Here is a 19,796-nt window from a genome sequence, read left to right as displayed (position 1 = left end):
GGTGGCTCAAGCAAAGTCATCTAAGCTCAACCCTTCAAAGACAGAGGTCCTGTGGCTGGGCAGGAAGGGTCCAAGTGAGGAAGCATGTCTACCTAGCCTGGATGGGTTGCAACTATCAGTAGCTCACTCCATCAGAAACCTGAATGTGAGCCTCAATGCCTCCCTTTCTATGGAGGCACAGGTCAGAAGAGCTAAGCAGGCTTTCTATCATTTACACCAAACCAAGCTACTATCACCCTACTTGGCTGCAGAACATCTAGCCACAGTGATCCATGCAATGGTCACCTCTAAACTAGACTTCTGCAACTTGCTCTATGAAGGATCATTAACCTTGATCCAGAAACTGCAACTGGACCAGAATGCCATGGCCAGGATCCTCACAAATACACCAAAAAAAGCAAATTGGGCCTCAACTATGGCCAGAGTCTACTCTGTCTTGGCCCCCAGCTGGTGGAACAAGCTCCCCAAAGAGATCAGGGACTCCAGAACTCCCACAATTCCACAGGACCTGTAAAAGGGAGTTCCTCCACCAGACATTTGGCTGAGGCTATTGACTCAACAACATCTGATGATCCCCCAGACACCCCCTTTCATGATCTGAACCCAAACTGCCCTCCCCATGGGATCATGTTAGAAAGTTATTGTTGTTTAATACTGTTGTTTAGTTTAATACAGTTTGGAACCTACCGTTATGGTGATGGTTGTGATGATTACAATGTATATCCCTGCATTTTGTATAACCTTCAAGGGAGTGTGGTATAGAAAGATAATAAATAAACATATCAGCTCTTTAATGTGGTCTGATTCATATAAATAAACATTTTTTTTCATTGTAGGTTTTGATGTTCTCCACGCTTGTTCTGATCCCGGCTTTCCAGAGCATGGATATAAGGTGCATGGTGCAAGTGTTTTCTTTGAAAATTCAGTAGTCCGATTCCATTGCCAAGAAGGATACAGGCTTAAGGGTCCACCTAAAAAACTTTGTGTGAGACATTCTAATGGTTCTCTGAGCTGGAAGCCAAGTGATAAACCTGTGTGCCTAGAAGAAGGTAAGTTATGTTTATTGGTAACAAACTTCCTGTACAATAGCCCCAGACTTGTATCATGAGTATGTTTCCAGTTTCTAGGATCATACTCATCTGTGTTATTTCTGATTACACATATATAGTGGACAATAACAGGTGAGATGGCTGAATGTTAGCAATACATTTAAAAATTTTATCCACTTACATTTTGAGTTGTTTGTTCCCAAGCACTGTTTGCCAGGTCTTGCTGAAGTTATAAAGTGCTTCTAAACAGCATTATCTGCCTGTTGATTTAATATACAGGCTTAAGGGTCCACCTGAAGGGCAGCTCTCCCACAAATCCATCAGAGGATCCCCTCCAATATTGAGATCTCTAACATCGAGATCATTGTTAGATCTATTGTATTGGTGCCACCCTCTTCTGAATATTATTCTCCCCACCAGGCTGAACTTGGGGGGAACTCAGGTAACTAATTTCAGAATTGTGACCACCTCCGCTTATATGTTATATGTAACTTTTGTTGATGTTAATTGGGGTTTTTATGGGGATTTTATTGTGTTTTAACTATTTATGTTGTAAACCGCCCTGAGAACTATTTGGAGAAGGGCGGTCTAAAAATTAAATAATAATAATAATAATAATAATAATAATAATAATAATAATAATAATAATAATAATAATAATATATTTATGTGCAGGGTGGTAATGGTGAAAGAGGTTGTCAACAGAAAATTTTTTCAAGGATTCTGATTCAGGTCAACAGATATTCATAAATAGTTTTAATATAAACTGTGTTTAATAACTGCTACATCAACTGTTCTTTGTAGAACTTTAGCATTCTGTTTTATTGGACAATTATAATTCGTAATGAAGTGTAAACTATTATGAGTATTACATTAGTTTATGTAGTTCTGGAATGTCATTCAGTATTAATTTAAGATGAAAAACATTGCAAATAAATTATAAAGGCAGCAACCTTAGAATCATAGAATTATAGAGTTGGAAGGGACTTCCTGGGTCATCTGGACCAACTGCCTGCCTAACCACAGTGACCCCAATTCTATGCCAAAGAGTTTCCCCACCCCACCAAAGATCTCCAGAATCAAGCAGGGCCAGGAGGGAATTCACCTACCATAGGGGGAGGTTCCTAACCTTATTATTCTGGCAAACTGCCTCCTTTACTGTCCCACTGGATTTTCTGGTCGCTTTTTAAAATATACGCACAGTATATCTTGCATATTCAAACAGAACTCTCATTTTAAAATTAAAAATCAATATGGTTTAGGAAACACATTATTGATACAAATAATGCCACAGGCACATACACATACATAATGCTGAACATTGGTCTATCAAGATAGTACTGTCATTGGCAGTGGCTTCCTAGAATATGGTTGCCAGCTCTAGGCCAAGAAATACTTGGAGATATGGGGGGTAGAGCCTCAGGAGGCTTGCCCTGGCTGGGGAGTCACCAGACAGACAGAAGACGCTGCCTGTCCGGTGAGTCCTCCAGCCGCCCTCCTCCCACTAGGGAAAGGAGCAGGGACGCCACGTCGAAGGAGCAGGGACGCCGCGAAGGAGCGCCCGGGACTGGCAGAAGCCGCTCCCGCCCACCCCCGCCATTCTCCCGGCTTCTGCCGGGCCCAGGCGCTTCCTCGCAGCAGCGAAGGAGCGCCTTGGCCTGGCAGAAGCCTCGCCCGCCCTCCGCCGCCCTTTTCCCAGCTTCTCCCAGGCCCAGGCACTCCTTCGCGGACAGAAGGTGCCCTGGGCCCGGCAGAAGACTGGCCCTCCCTCCGCCGCCGTTTTCCGGCTTCAGCCGGGCCCAGCCGCTCATTCGCGGCTGCGAAGAAGCACCTGGGCCCGCCGCCTTTCCAGGCTTCTGCCGGGCCCAGGCACTTCCTCGCGGCTGCGAGGGTGCGCTTGGCCCCGGAACAAGCCACCAACCTTCTTAGGCTGGACCCACACAAACGCACGCACACACACACACCTTTTACCCACACAAACACACACGCACACACACACACTGCCATCTCCCTCCCACTTCCCTCCTGCCAATCCCCCCTTCACATATACCCCTCTCCCATCCCATTCAATCTACCTCCCTGCCTGCCTTCTTCCCTTCCTTCCTTTTTCCTTCCTCCCTTTCTCCATCTCCTTCTTCTCTCTCTGTCTCTCCCTCTCACTTACTTCCTCTCTTAATTCCTTGATCCCTTTCTGTTCTTCTCCCTTCTATCCATCCCTGCAAAATCCTCTTCCCCTCCTTTCTCCCTCCCACTCCTCCTCCCCTCTTCTACCTTCCTTCGCGACATTCTTCCTCCCCACGCACTAGCGCCCGCTGTATTTCCCTTCACAGCGGGCTTTATTTCTAGTATAACAATACAACAATAACAATAACATACCAACAGTATTTTAACAATAACTTTGACACTCCCTCAGTAGGTTTGGTCCCTCAGTCTGGGGGGGGGGGGCTGTAGATGTTATGGGTGTCGGCCTCACCAAATGCCTAGTGGAAGAGCTCCCTTTTGCAGGCCCTGCAGAATTATGGATGTTCCGGCAGGGCCCTGATCTCTTTGGGGAGCACATTCCACCAGGTGGGGGCCAGGACTGAAAAGGCCCTGGCCCTTGTTGAGGTCCAACGTGCCTCTTTAGGGCCAGAGATCCTCAGCCTGTTGGAAGTGGCAGAGCATAGCGCTCTTCTGGGGGTATAGGCAGGGAGGCGTTCTCTTAGGCCGCGTATGGCCTTAAAGGTGATTACCAAAATCTTAAGCTTAATCTGGAATTCACTGAGAGCCAACCAAGTTGGAGTACCAGCCGGATATGAGATCTCCATGATGTCTTAGTGGGAATCCTTGCTGCGGCATTCTGCACCAGTTGTAGTTTCCAGATCAAGGATAAGGGTAGGCCTGCATAGAGCAAGTTGCAGAAATCCAGTCTAGAGGTGACCATCACGTGGTTCATTGTGGCTAGGTGCTCTGGTTCCAGGTAGGGCGCTAGTAGTTTGGCTTGGCGGAGGTGGTAAAATGTCCCTCAGCCTTTCTTCAAAGGGCTTGGTCCCTAGTCTCTGAATCATCCTCTTCTCTGTACCCTCTCAGTTTTGTCCACATCTTTTTTGAAGTGAGGCCTCCAGAACTGTGTACAGTACTCCAGGTGGGGCCTGACCTAGGTATACAGTGGGATTATGTCATTTGTGATTTTGATGTAATGCCTCTGTTGATACAGCCCAACTGCATTTGCCTTCTCTACCACCACATCACGCTGTCTACTCATACTTAGCTTACAATCCACGAGTACCCCATGATCTCATTTTCACACACTGCTACCTAACCAGTCTGTATGCTTCTCATTTTTGTGACCCAGATGTAGAACTCTGCCCATTGAATTCCATCTTCTTCTCATTTGCCCACTTTTCCAGCATGTTCAGTTCTTGGTGAACTCTGGCCGTTTCCGCACTAGTAATATCGTTTTGAGTTCGATTTTTAAAGGGCTGAATATTCTGTCCATTTCCACATTAAAATCCGCCTTTCTGGGTACAGACCTGAATAGGCCTTTGACTCACTGTGTGTTTTGGAATAAATTATAGCAATTTATTGGTCAAGGTGATATCTAATTTGGGGCTTCCCAATGGAGAAATGTATACATTTGGTTCTTTTCCCCATGTCCACCATTTTGAGGCATTTGTGCACACCTCTTTCCTCATTACCGTCCTCCCTTCCTTCCCCTCCCCCCAAAAACATCAGCCCTTTTAAAAAAGTGGTTTATTGTGTTACAGTGCTGGTTTTAGGAATAAAAAAAAAGCAGCAGTCTTTCATGTTGCACTGCAGCAGCATTGTAATGCAATAACCCAGGCTTAAAAAAAAACATTCCCAGTATACTCGGAGGAGAAGGAGGGAGGTGATTGAGAGCGCAGAATGGTGGAATTAAGTAGTGCAATAAAATGAAAGGTGCAAGCAGGCACCATTTTGCAATAAATAAATAAATAAAAAGGGGAAGGGGAAGGGAGCAAAGCATCATGGGAGGCTGCCTCTGTCCCACCCAGGTGCAGAAAGCATATGGCGAATTTTAGCCTGGGAAATGAGGGGAGGAAAGCCCTAATGCGGAAAGCCTACAGTCAACTCGCAGCATCCAAAGTAAATCCAAAACAAGGTTAAAATGAGGTCTGTCTCCTAATGCAGAAACTATCTTTCTCTAATTTTTGGGATATATGTTACCCCTCCCAGTTTGGTGTCATATGCAAATGTCATCAGTTGGCCCTCCAGCCCCTCATCCAGATAACTGATGAAAATGTTGAAAAGTACTGGACATACTACCAAGCTCTATGGTACTCCACTGCTCACCTCTTCCCAATCTGATTAAATACCATTGACAACTACTCTTCAGGTGCAGTTTTCTAACTAGTTCCCTATCCACCTAACAATCCAGAAATCTAGTCCGCAGTCCTCCAGCTTACCAATCAACATCATGGGGAATCTAATCAAAAGCTTTACTGAAATCCAGATAAACAACATCAACATCTAGTAAACCCATCACTCAATCAAAGAAGGAAACCTGTTTGGTCTGGCAGGACCTGTTGGACACAAATCCATGTTGATTGCCCTGAATCAATAAATGGTTCTTCAGATGTTTGTAGATAGCCGCTTTAAAATCTGCTCCATTATATTCCCAGCAACTGTTGTTTCCTTTTTTGAAGACTGGAATAATATTCACTCTCCCCCAGTCTTCTGACAACATTACATAAAGCTTTCATCAGATGCCTAACAAGACCTTTTAAAGCCCATACCTCTAAAAAGACATTAAATTGCAATCTTGCTTCAAGACAACAGTAACATAATATGGGCAGTTTTCAGATTGCCTTTGTATTGGGTTCTAGTAAACGGTTGCTAGTTGATTTTTTCTTATCATTTCAGTCATATAACCTATTCTTCCCAGAATTCAGATCTGGTATCAGCCCACGGCAACACTAGAACTCACCTTATTTGTTGCTGGCTCCACACAATGAAGCAGGCTATACCCTGGATTTGATATTTGGAATGGGGATAAACATTGGCCCAAACCAATCAACTAGAGTGCGATGGTGATATCACTATGCCTTGAAGGCTCGGATTGACACACCACCACCCTTTATAGGCAGAAACCAGATTTACACTTGCCCAAGGAGACCTATGGAATCTGTTGGATTCCAGAATACTCTGAGAGATCCAAACTCCCCTGGTATCTCAGTCGATGAGATCGTAAAGGATTGGCATTGCTGATTCTCCAAAGCCATTGACGTGAGTACTCCCAGATGCCATCTCCCATCCAAAGCCAGCTCCTTGGTATACACCAGAGCTTGTTCCATCAGGCTGGGGTCAGGACTGAAAACGCCATGGCCTTGGTTGAGGCCAATTTCACCTCCCTTACTCAGGGGACCCTGAGCAGAACATGATCTGAGGATCATAATGCTCTTGTGGGATTATAAGGAATAAGATAGGTGATGTAAGGTCCAGTGATTGTATTGTCTGGGTTATGTGGCATCAAAGTTGGCATCTGGGTTATTGCAAGCTCTGGTAGCAGTTTCCATGTTCAAATTAGGTGTTTTATTGTTGGTGAGGAATTATTTAAGATTTTGGGGCTGCCTGTGTGCAAGAAAATGTTTGACCCTCAATACTTGTGAAAGAGAATTGTCATTATCTAGTAGAGTTTGTAAGTAATTAAAGATGCATTGAACTATTTTGAGTTGAGAGCTGTATGTGGTGTTCTGATATTGTTTCTTTTGGACCTGTCTTGCAACAGATTTTTTCTTGACTTTTTCTCAGGTGGATATTTTAGTTCCAAAACTGTTGTAGAACCCTCAGGTCAGAATCTCTGCCCATAGGTTTGGAGCAGATGGAGTCGTAGCATAGAGCCTGACATTATGAAGTGGATTGTTCGGTATGTTTAGGATGATAGCTGGTAGCATGCAGTTATGTTTGTTAGTCAGTAGATTTCTGGTATAAAGTGGTTCTATGCATCCATCATGTATTTATATGTTAGTGTCCAAAAAATGTATTTCTTCCATAGATTGATAATGGGATGAAAGTTGTTGAGACATATTCAGATACTATGCAGTCACAATAAAAAGAAGAGCAGTAGACTCAGTTTTCCTGCCAAATCATGTCCAATGGTTCCTATCATGTCGCTTCCCCCACCCGCCCTTTTTTGCCAAACAATTTTCCTTGGACTTTTTAAAAAATGTTCTAAGTTGAGTGCTAAAGTGATAAAACAGTTTTTCTCACCTTTTTTACCATTGAGAAACCCCTGAAACATTATTCAGGCTTCATGGAACCCCGGAAGTGGCACAATCATGCAGAATATAGTGGGGAGGCATAGCTGTGTGCATGCCCAGTCAGGGCCCTCATCTTCCCACCTCCAGCCCATCACTGGCCATTTGGGGAGGGGAGGGCAGGTCAACATGACCATATATGATCATATCACCTCATAAATGTTTAACAAATTTAAAATCTATAAAAAATTAACTCCCATTCATTCAGGAAACCTTCCAGGGCCATCAAGATACTTCAGGGTTTTAGGAAACCCTGGTTGAGAAAGCCTATGCTAAACCTAGATAGCATGATAATGCTAAACTAGTATAGCATTAAACCATCTATTCAGTCACAATTAAAAGAAGAGCATTAGACTCAGTCTTCCAAGCAAATCATGTCCAGTTTGTTTGTGGAGCTTTACTATAAAAAGGAAGAAACTATTAATTATCAATATTAGTAGAAGTAATATTCCAGATAGGTCAAAGGATCAGTAAAAAGCAAATAAGCACACAACTCTTTTGGAATATTGCTCCTTTTGTTTTGTATAAAAGTTAGAATACTACTGATGCCAAAATCCAATAATAAGGCACTCAGTGAACCTTGCCTAGGTTCTTGCAACTGTGTAATCCACATCAAAGACAGCATATAGAACAAAGTCACTAGGGAACCCACAAATATTTGTGCTGGTTACTTGATTTTTCCCTGTGTTCCTTTTTCCACACTATTTTCTATTTCATATTGTCTTTCCTCTCTCTGTTTCCTTCTAATATTCCCACTTACCAGCCTTTCTTTTATTTACCCCCCCTCCAGTCTTTAACTTTATTTATTATTGATTTACTTCATTTATAACCACCTTTGCAACTGAAAGTACATACTTTGTTCTCCTACATTTATCCTCACAACTACTTTTTGAGTTAGATTTGGCTCAGAGGGTGACTGGCCCAAGGTCACCCAGCAATATTCTGTAGCAGAGTGAGGATTTGAACCTAGGTCTTCCAGATCCTAGTTTGAGACTGTGACCACTGGCTTTCACCTTTCCTCTGACAGCCACTCTCTGGGAAAAGTTGTGCAGTACCACGCTGCTCAGGTGAGTGTTAGGCATCTATGGTAGTGGGCCCAGCTCCCTCTCCCCGCCCCCCCCCGCAGTAAAAAACTTCCCAGGCCACAAGCTTGCGGCCCGGCAAGCTTCTTACTGCGGGAGGGGGGGAGAGGGAAGCAGGGCCGCGCATGTGCATTGCGCATGCACGGCTGGGCCGCGCATGGCACATGCACAGCATGCGCTGCCGGGCAATCGCCCTCCCTGCTGCTGCCGGCCCCCAGCCTGAAAAAGGTTGGGGACCACTGATCTATGGCATCAAGTCATAGATCTAATGTCACTCCTGAAGGGGGCAATATAGTCTTGGTTTCTACAGACTAAACCAAGATTTGAAGGCTGGAGATATTGTTGGGGTTGTGTAGCACTTATTTGGTGTTCTTTTTTTTTAAGATTTCAGATTTTTCTGCAAAATTTTAAATCAGATTTGTAGAAATATATGTCTTGTCTGCTCTAGTCTCTGGATTTAAGTATCTGCAGATGGGACTATGTTGAGAATGACAGGTTGATATGGTCACAAGCCAAAAAGGTTACTTTCAAGGGATTTCTGCACCATGTAGCGTCATGCCAGTCAAATATAAGCTGAAAATTCAAGCCCCTTCACATGACGCCCACATCCAGCGTCTAGCCCGCTGACTGCTCGCTACATCCTCCATTTTAAAGCGCTTCTCTGGGAATCCCTAAAAGTAGATTCACCACCCTAAAAAGCACTAGCGACTGGAGAGCAACCAGCAGAAGGAAGGTATGGAGGCTCAAAGGTGCTAAAGTCACCCGTAGTGTTCCTCTCCTGCCTCCCTTTCCATTGTTCCTGGGGATGAGAATTACTTTTTAAAAAATGGCGAACTTCCTGGAACAATGAATAGGCAGACACGCATGTCGGCGATGCCAAAAATATAAGAATATTTCATTCAATAAAGCATGCCTCAATAAAGCTTTCTCCTCCCCCCCCCCAAAAAAATTATGAACAATATTACTTTACCCATTTATCAAATAATTCAGTTGCTTCAGCTTCTGCACCCATGGAAGTCAATGGCACCTTAGACTATAATGGGAATGTCAGCGTTCCTGCCTTTCCCGGGGCCAGGAGTGGGGGTGGAGATTTTAGGTACAGCATCCAAACTTTCAGGGTAGCTCCGGGGGGCTATTCTCTGACTCCCCTCCAAATTTCAAAATTATTTGTCCAAGGGGTCCACATCCAGGGGCTCCCAAAGAGGGTGCCCCCATCCCTCCATTTTATTCAATGGAGATGGAGACAACTCATACTACTTGGATAGGGCAAAAGGGGAGAAGAAAGGAGAAGGAGCTGGACATTACATCTCTACCATTATTTCTTATGTGTAGAGTAGTTTTTCTTGCAAATAACAGCACTACAAGCAAATTGGACTAAGAAGTCTATGCTTCCCCCCCCACACACACACACACACACAATAATAGAATCATAGAATCATAGAGTTGGAAGGGGCCATACAGGCCATCTAGTCCAACCCCGTGCTCAATGCAGGATCAGCCCAAAGCATCCTAAAGCAATGTACCCTCAGACATTCTACCTGCAAAAGAAGGCGGTCCCTGCCCCAACAAAGGAGGGAGACAAAGACTCTTCCAAGCCCTGATTCTGGCTTACACCAGCCAGAAACCACCTTCCCCAATGCTGCTTAGGAAATTTAGAGAATCAAAACCAAGATGCATGCTGTTGATGGTAAGCATCTGAACAAAAACCTACATGGATTTTTCAAGTTAGGGTTGGGCTTGTAATATATCAGCACTCAATCCATATCAGTCTGGCTTCCCCCCTGGCCACAGGGTGGAGACGGTTTTGGTCGCCCTGCTGGATAACCTCCGTCGCCAGTTGGATAGAGGTGGGTCAGCCGTGTTGGTCCTTTTAGACCTATCGGTGGCCTTTGACATCGTGGACCATGAACTGTTGGTCCATCACCTGGCCGGTACGAGGATACGGGGCACAGCCTTGTGCTGGATACACTCCTTCCTCCAGAACCGGTCCCAGAGGGTTGCTGTGGGGGAAGAGCTCTCACGGCCCTATAGACTCCCTTGCAGGGTCCCTCAGGGTGCGGTCCTCTCCCCCACATTGTTTAACATCTTTATGTGCCCTCTGGCCCAGCTGGTATGGAGCTTTGGGCTGGGTTGTCATCAGTACACTGATGACACCCAGTTCTATCTCCTAATGGACGGTCACCCGAACTCCCCCCCGGAACCATTTGCCAGATGTTTGGAAGCAGTGTCATAATGGTTTGAGCAGAGTCGCCTGAAACTCAACCCCTCCAAGATGGAGGTCCTGTGGCTGGGAGGAAGGGGGCGGGAACAGGCAACGCGTTTACCCACCCTAGCAGGGGTGCAACTTACCATCATGCCCCAAACTAGGAATTTGGGTGTGACCATTGATGCCTCGCTGACTATGGAGGCTCAGGTCAAGAGAGTAGCAGGCCAGGCATTTTTCTATCTTCGCCAGGCCCGGCTACTAGCACCCTACCTGTCCCCTGACCACTTGGCCACAGTAATCCATGCGACAGTCACCTCCAGAATAAATTTCTGTAACTCGTTCTACGCAGGCCTACCCTTGTCCCTGACCCGGAAACTACAGCTTGTGCAAAATGCAGCTGCCAGGATCCTCACTGGAACATCTTGGAGGGCCCACATCCAGCCGGTGCTGAGGCAGCTGCATTGGCTGCCAATTGCTGCCCGGATCCGGTTCAAGGTTTCAGGTTTTGGGTTTTGGTTTCAAGGCCATACATGGGTTGGGACCCACATACCTGAGGGACCACCTACCGCTCTATGCCCCCCAACCTGTTGGTCGTTTCCGGCCCGAAGGAAGCGCGCCTAGCCTCGACCAGGGCCAGGGCTTTTTCAGTCCTGGCCCCTACCTGGTGGAATGAGCTCCCGGGTGATCTGCGGCCCCTGCGGGATTTGTCAGCTTTCCACAGGGCCTGTAAAACGGAGCTCTACCATCAGGTCTATGGTTGAGGCTGCGGTCAGCGAATCAGGGACATCGCTCCCCCCCTAGGTGTTGGAGTGTACACTACTCTCCTATCCTTTCCTTTTCACCTCTAATAATTGGGGGAGGGATGGGATTTTTAGCCGTCATGTTAGTAGATTGATGTTTTAATGGGAATTTTAATGGGGTTAGTTGTTGTGACCCGCCTCGAGCCTGTCGGGAGAGGCGGGAAATAAATCTAAAATAATAATAATAATAATATAGGAATCTCAGATCATTCTGGAAAACTACAATAACAACCCAAAAGAGTCATTTTCATGCATATTTTCATCTTGTGAATGTTGGAATGCCCAACCCTGTTAAACAATCTTGTACGTGTAGATATAAAATTATACTCTGTGCTTTCATAAATTCTTATTGGCTTCAAAAATGAAAATTAGTTCATACAAAAACACTGTCATTGGTTTTTACATGGGGCAGACTCATGTGGTTTCTATGTTGCTGATACAGCTGCAGATACAGCACAGCTATAATGGGGCTTCCGTATGGTGGGTTTTCCTGCTGTTTCCGTCACCCAGTCCTATATCAATGGCTGTCCCCCGCACCTGGTCATTGGTTTTTACCATTAAAAATAAAAATCTGACATTGAATATTGTTATGTCATTATGACAGTGTTACAGGTCCTCTGATTTGTCAGCCTCTTTTTTAAAAAAAGAAATCTCTAGCCCTTTCAGATATACTTTTCCCCACAATGGAATGGGCTACAGAGGTTTTTAAAAAGAAAACCAGGAATTCAGAGAATCAGTTTCACTTATTGTTATAATAGTGTATGAATGAATTGCTGGTTTTTAAAAAGCCTTCCCCCAGTGTGGAGGGAGGCATTGGTGGGGAAAACAGCTACTGTGTGCCTGAGAAAATCAGAATTTCCACACCAGCACAGCAACCATCCAGCAATTCTCCCTCCCCCCATTGTGACAGTCTTCCAAATCCCCCTTCATGCTACTCCTCAGAGTCCCACCCCCAGAGTGCTTTGCAGGTTACAGCGGGGGGGGGGGGGATGCAGGGTTCCTGGTGATCAATCAGAATGAATAACCTGATAATTGTAAACAAGTTCCAATTTGGGCATGGTCTATAGTTATTCACAGTTAATTTATGCTATTCCCTCATATTTTGTGTTAACTGTGAATGTTATACTGCTGAGAATCTACTAAGCTATTATGAGCCCTATAAAGTCATTCAAACACATTTTCTGTTAATAGAAGAGGAAAATTTACTTAATAATAAGAGGAAGGTCCACCATTAATATTAGGTTGACAGCTGATTAAGGCTTTGGTATCAAAAATATGTTTGATCTGACTTATGCCTGTGAAATGAGGAGAATTTTATACATGTCGGGGTGGACCCAGCCTTCCTTCAGTTTACATGGCTCTTGTATTAGAGGAAGTGCCAATTAAAACAGAAGAAGGCTCATTTGGCTGAAGGAAGATTTGTTCAGTGGAGTGGGAGGATTGAGGTAGGATCTACCTTATGACTATTTTGAGATACTTTGGGTTCATTTGAAAGATATATATTTTGTTCAGGAATTTAATAGTACATTTTTTAGAACCAGTAGATAGGTAGGTCAGCAGAATTTCTTGTGTGAATCAATATTCACTGACTGAAGTTTGGAAATGAGGCTTATAATATATCAGTTACAGTGTTTCAGGCCACTAATAGCTCAGAGAGCAATAGAGTATTTTGCCAGAAGCAATACAATTAAAATGGTTCATTTTACATCTATCGTCTAAGAAAAATGAGAATGAAGTAATTGAAACAGATCTTTGTAACTAGATCAATGTTTCCTATGTTGAAATTGCAAATCCTATGTTTTGTATTGGTTTAGATTCTCAGTGTCTATTTGTGGAACAGAAAGAATCCAAGACAACAGCAGGTCCAAAGTCAATACAGTATTTTGCATGTTGTGTCAGTCCACACAAGTCAATCTGGAGACCAGAAAATCTGGTTTGTTCCTGAAAATGAGGCTCATGGTTTGGGGGGTGGGGGTGGGGAGGAATAGTAGTTTCCATTTTGTTCTTAACACGTTTGCCATCCTGTTTCTTGTTTTGGCTGTTTACAGTATGGTTTTTTCCCATTAAATTCTAAATTTTCCTATGTATTTGAGATCTTTTCTTTAAACCTTTGTAGTTGCTCTCTCTTCACAATGCCAACATATCTATTAAAACTGTGAGGTAGTGCAGTGTGGGATATGGATGTGGGTTCATTGTCATGGTACCTGTGCAATGGGCTTTCTGTGTGCACAGGCCAACTGCTGAGAGATTTTTTAAGCTCCTAGGAAGCAAAAGGCTCTCTTTTCCCTCTTGCCAAAGTCCTACCTTTTAAGTATGAAAAAGTAGAAGGCACTCCTCTAGTTATCTCTCTGCTACGGTTGAAGAGGGCCATTGTTTCCCAAAGCTCTTTCTCTGAGGAAACTTTAAACTTGTTTTGTTCACCCTCTGGGGAGCTCTTTTCTTCATCTGAACTTTTTTTCCCCTCCTCCTTCTGAGGAAAACAGGACAATTTCCTTTCTTTTAGCCTGATGTTTTTGGAGGAATTTAAAAGAAAGACAGCAAACAGCCTCCAAAGATATTCCCCAAATCTCTATTTTAAAAATGTATGAATTGTGGGGTGGAATTTCCTTAGTCTGATGACCACCCACTTTGCCTTAGTGAGGAGCAAATTGTCTCTAGATGCTCAATTAACAAACCTTAAGGCAGCATTATGGGAGAAAGTCTTCTCCATCTCTGTTTCTCGAAGCTGACCTGTCTCTGCACCTTTCCAGACTTCTGAGAGGTGGGCACACTCTTTGTTGATTCTGACATCTTTAGGTCCATCTTCAGACCTGTTCAAGAAATTTGGTTCCTACAACTCCCAGGTGCAGTGCTTGTGAGCCACCTCCAAAGAAAGCATGCCATGAACGTGAACATTGTGATAAGGCAGGTGCTTCAAATTTAAACCAGATTTTGGTTCTAATGCTTCCTTGGTTCTGGGATATAGCTCCAGATCGGACTCCACTTGAATGCTGTAAAGGAGCTCGTACAAATTCCAAAGATATTCCTTGCTGTCTAGTTCCAGTAGGCTGGGCGTCAGCGTTGTTTTTTATCTCCTAAGGTTTTTCTTTTTTCTCCAAGCTGTTTCAATTATCTTTGTTAGTCTTTGAATACTGAATAGGAACGGAGGATAGTTATTAAAGGAAAGATATTGCCTCTGCTTGGAGAGTTTTTATTTTTTCGTGGGAGGACACTTCAAGGGTTTTTTTTTTAATTCTGCTGTAATAGGAGCTAGCAAGAGAAAGAGAGAAAAACTAACAGACGAGAAAAAAGGGAGTGGTGATACTGTTTGGCCACCTGCCAGTAAACAATCTAAAATAATGGACTTCTTTACTGGAAAGGATATTGTAACATGTAGTGTGCCAGTGACTAACCAGTTCGCCCCTCTGGCTGAATTCCATGACCTTTCCTCAGGACCAGAAATGGCGACTGAGAGTAGCTTTATTGGCGTACAGTGTAAACAGCAGCTTGACAATGGTGTGTTTCCTGAAGTGTCTGAGCAGGGAGAGGGAGAAGTAATAAGCAATTACACAGTGTTAATGGCTAAAACAGTCTTCCTGATTTTGTACTGATAAAGAAAATGCAAGCTCATATCAAATCACTCTCCCTAGGGATGGAGTAGCTGATTAAATATTTCCAGAGCTGCACCTACAGTACCAACTTTGAAGATCTCCAAATCATCAAAGCAGGCTTATATTGGTGTTAACGACTCCATATAAAAGTTTACGCTATAAAGGAACCATTGTATATTCCTTGCCATCAGAACACTACCCCACCCTCCATGTCTGTGCATTTTATATAAGATGGCAAATAAGAGCCAACAACATAGCTCTTGTTTCATCATCTGTCCACCCTTCACTTATGACAGAATCACAGAATCACAGAATCATAGAGTTGGAAGGGGCCACCCAGGCCATCTAGTCCAACCTTGTGCTCAATGCAGGATCAGCCCAAAGCATCCTAAAGCATCCAAGAAAAGTGTGTATCCAACCTTTGCTTGAAGACTGCCAGTGAGGGGGAGCTCACCACCTCCTTAGGCAGCCTATTCCACTGCTGAACTACTCTGATTGTGAAAAAATGTTTTCCTGATATCTAGTCTATATCATCGTACTTGTAGTTTAAACCCATTACTGCATGTCCTTTCCTCTGTAGCCAACGGAAACAGCATCCTGCCCTCCTCCAAGTGACAACCTTTCAAATACTTAAAGAGGGCTATCATGTCCCCTCTCAACCTCCTTTTCTCCAGGCTGAACATTCCCAAGTCCCTCAACCTATCTTCATAGGGCTTGGTCCCTTGGCCCTAGATCATCCTCATCGCTCTCCTCTGTACTCTTTCAATTTTATCTACGTCGTTCTTGAAGTGAGGCCTCAGTGACAATTCCATGGTGGCACTTGGATTCAGTTTGGTGTAGTGTTGGAGTGCAGACTTCTAATCTAGTATGCCGGGTTCGATTCTGCACTCCCCCACATGCAGACAGCTGGGTGACCTTGGGCTCGCCACAGCACTGATAAAACTGTTCTGACCGAGCATCAGGGCTCTCTCAGCCTCACCCACCTCACAGGGTATCTGTTGTGGGGAGAGGAAAGGGAAGGCAACTGTAAGCCGCTTTGAGCCTCCTTCGGGTAGAGAAAAGTGGCATATAAGAACCAACGCTTCTTCTTCTTCTACTAATTATTGACATGACTCCTGCAGGGACTCCATATCAAGGCCCCATCAATGCTATGACTTGCTGTATCCTTATGGTACCTGCTAATATGACCTTTATGAGTGTTATCAAGCCTGGAATCCATATGCCCTTTGTCATTCAGGTGCAACAGATCCTACACACCATGTACCATCTTCCACCTGCTTCCCTTGGGCAAGACCCTGGCTTGCCACTGGAGCCAAATCCAGATCCTCACTTGTATCATGATCCCCTAACCAGACTTTTACTGTTCCTTGGAACTGTCTCCAGAAGACAGCAGAACCTTCTGCCTATTCATCTAGTGAGGACTTACCTAGTGAAGACTTTGTTTAACAGTTCATCCACATGGAGATGGAGATAGAAATGTATCTTTGGGAAGGAACTCTAAATAGGGGGGAAAAGCTATCTCAAAGTTCTTGATAATGAACCATTATGCAGTGGTAGTTGTCAGTTTTGAACTCCAAGGCCAAAGAGGCATACATTTTGCATCATACTTAATCTAATTTTCAGCCTTTATCTGCACACACACAAGCCGTATTTGACTGCATGGCTGACCACTAGATGAGCAACAGTTAAGTGCAAACTTGTTTTTATGCTTCTCATTAGTGTGAGGCCTCCTGAGTTGGCAAATTTTCTCATCCTACGCATATTACCAGAGAGATGTAGGACTAAAACTCTAACTACTGAGGTTCTTGGAGAAACAGAAGTTGGAATAGTTGATAAAATAAACTTAATCCAGTTAGAACAGAAAGAAATCACTAGAATGCCCTTGTTAATGGTTGTGTGGCTTTAATAAAGGACTGTAGAGCAAGCATATTATGTTTCATTTTTCATTTTCTTGCCATTGTATTTTGCCTGTTCGTAAATCTTTAATTTAATTAGATTTTTGTCGTAACAAAAATTCTGCTTGTAGTTATGTGACTATCCATGAATTACTAAAATAATTAGTGCAATCCTTACTACCAGTACTATGCGTGTTCTTTCTGAAATGTCCTAATTATGTAATACTAATAATTTGCATTGTATAGTATATTAAGTTGTTCACATGCAGCATTTTGTAGTTCTTACTATAACTATGCAAAACTATGTATTACTCTCTCCATTTTGTACATGGGGCAGGGGATTGAGGGAGATTAGCCTGTTTAAAACCATCAAATAAATTTGAGACAGAGGTGAGGATTGAATGAGCAGTCCTTGATTGCAGTTCACACTTTAGTCACTGGGCTATGCCCCACTGCTAGTAACCCCGTGCTTCTAAATAAGTGTGGATAGGATTGCACATCTTAATATTAAAAAAGCCACACTGAGGTAAATAAATCTCATCAGAAGTAGCAGCTTCACAAGGCTGTTCCTTACTCAAATGCCAGTTTAAACAACTTCTGATTTCTTTGGAGCTTGGTTATGGTGGCATAAGGTTGCTCTGGTGTATGAAATTACTTTTTAAGAGTCACTTGGAAAGTTGCATTGTCTCTTTGACTTTATATAAAGCAATCATTCAGTTTCACAGGTACATATGCCAATTATTTTTATTTATTAGTCCCTATTGTGTGATATCTACCTTTTCATCAGCAGTTTTCTAATTAGAAATCACAATTTTAGATGGAACATTGATAATGCATTTTGATTTATTGAACTAAAGTCTTTTAACTCTTTTTATTAAACCGAGTTTGATAATGAAATGAAGAAGTATGAAGCAACTACATAACATCTTCATATTTGTATTCTCTTTAAAAGAAAATATAGGGGGTACATACAAAGATAGTTAACATTCTAATATTTCTACCTGACTTCCTGATACCCATTCATGTTAGAATATCAAAAGTTTATACCCATTTGTTAGTTCCCACAGGGAAGCTCTATCCCTGAAACATATCCCTCTTACCAACAGATCCCCAAATAAAATCCTCAAAGGTAATGCTTGTGTAGTAATCTCACACAAAGGATAGAGAAAGGAATTTTGCTGGAAACCAGTCTTGTGTTAGATCCTTTAAATCAGAGAAGTATATTTAAGACTTGTGTACTCACAAAAGGCATGAAGCTGATAAAGTTAGCACAAAGGTTTGTTTTCTATAAAGTAAAGGTAAAGGTAAAGGTATCCCCTGTGCAAGCACCGAGTCATGTCTGACCCTTGGGGTGACGCCCTCTAGCGTTTTCATGGCAGACTCAATACGGGGTGGTTTGCCAGTGCCTTCCCCAGTCATTACCGTTTACCCCCCAGCAAGCAAGCTGGGTACTCATTTTACCGACCTCGGAAAGATGGAAGGCTGAGTCAACCTTGAGCCGGCTGCTGGGATTGAACTCCCAGCCTCATGGGCAAAGCTTTCAGGCGGCTGCCTTACCACTCTGCGCCACAAGAGGCTCTTGTCATTTCTATAAAGTAGCTTAAATAAATTTGCTTGCCTCTGTTAATGTTTCAGAACAATTTACTTGTAATTCTAAAGGACAAGTTGTTGTTATTTCTGGCATGCAGACTCCCTTGATCAGTAAAGATATATTGGGTTACTAATTTTTTATTCAGATAAATGCTTAGCTTGAAGTAAAAGAAACATATAACCTACATAATGAGAGTATATTAAGCTACATACCTACTTACGTAATATTCCTTTATATGGTATCCTTGAACTAGGACCCAAAATGTTCTGTCTTTGCCACTAAAGAAATATACATTAAGACATGGGACAGAGCCTTTGTTTAAATATATAAATTGCTTTAATGGAGTGAATAATGGAGTTAATATAGTCATCTTATGGAATAGAAAGGCTTGTGAGGTAAGGTGACCATGTGTCCCGATTCTCGCGGGACAGTCACGACTTTGAGCCCAGAGTCCCGCGTCCCTGCACACTGTTAAACTGTCTTGCTGCAGAGTCTCAGCCCACTGGGCTGCCGGCGGGGGCCTCTCTGCCGCCCCTGGGCCTGCGAATGGCTTGTGCCTTCCCTGACCCAGGGGCAGCTCTTTGCTGCCCCTGCTCGCTGCCAGGCCACCTCTCCAGCTGCCAGGACCTGCCAGGTAATCTGCGGGGGGGGGGGGGCTCTCCTTCCCTTACCCCTTATCCCCTTTCAAAGCCTATTTCCCACAAATGGGCTTTGAAGCTAGTCTCCAGGCTGCGCTGGAGGGTTGGCAACCCCCCAGTCAATGGTATCCCTCTTTAACAAACTTAAAATCTGGTTACCTTATTGTGAGGGGACCAACAAATAACCATATAACATCTTTATTTGAAATAGAGTTTTCTCTGCATCCTGTGATTTAAATAAGGTCTTTATTAAAAGCAAACAATACTCTATGAAAATAGACATGCTAGTGCATTATGAGTCTTCTGTTATTACTGAGATATTTTTGTTGGGGGGGGGAATACTGTTCTATTGAGAGTTCTATCATTTCCATTCATGCTTACCAGTTGAAATACTAATGATTTTCAGAATGCTTAGGCATTTGTGAATATTTTCACTCCCATTTTGGCATTTTCAATTTTATTTTAAAATTATTGCATGATTTATATACCATTCCTCCCTGTGAAGTGAGTTTGGAGCAATGTACAATAAAAAATAATAAATACAGATAAAACCAATACCCCTCCCCCACCCACTAGACACTTTCCACTGGACTAATCAGATTGAAGGATCTAAAAACAAGGGGGAGACCAAACTAAATTGATCACATTTAGCCCCCCACTCAAACTACTA

The 19,796-nt window shown here is 43.4% G+C and overlaps 1 protein-coding gene across 4 annotated transcripts in view; it reads left to right on the top strand.

The window, feature by feature from the left end:
• SUSD4 (sushi domain containing 4) overlaps window positions 1-19,796 on the top strand; it is a 111,688-nt gene that overhangs the window by 55,310 nt on the left and 36,582 nt on the right. For all 4 annotated transcript variants that reach the window (XM_077340366.1, XM_077340348.1, XM_077340374.1 and 1 more), the window contains exon 3: window positions 837-1,049. In XM_077340366.1, the coding sequence (XP_077196481.1) occupies window positions 837-1,049 (213 nt within the window). The remainder of the gene's footprint in view (window positions 1-836; window positions 1,050-19,796) is intronic.

This window comes from Paroedura picta, chromosome 1 (assembly GCF_049243985.1).
Source record: "Paroedura picta isolate Pp20150507F chromosome 1, Ppicta_v3.0, whole genome shotgun sequence".
Classification (NCBI taxonomy): Eukaryota; Metazoa; Chordata; class Lepidosauria; order Squamata; family Gekkonidae; genus Paroedura; species Paroedura picta.
Note: the sequence above shows the minus strand (reverse complement) of the source record. Positions and strands in the feature narration are given on the sequence as shown.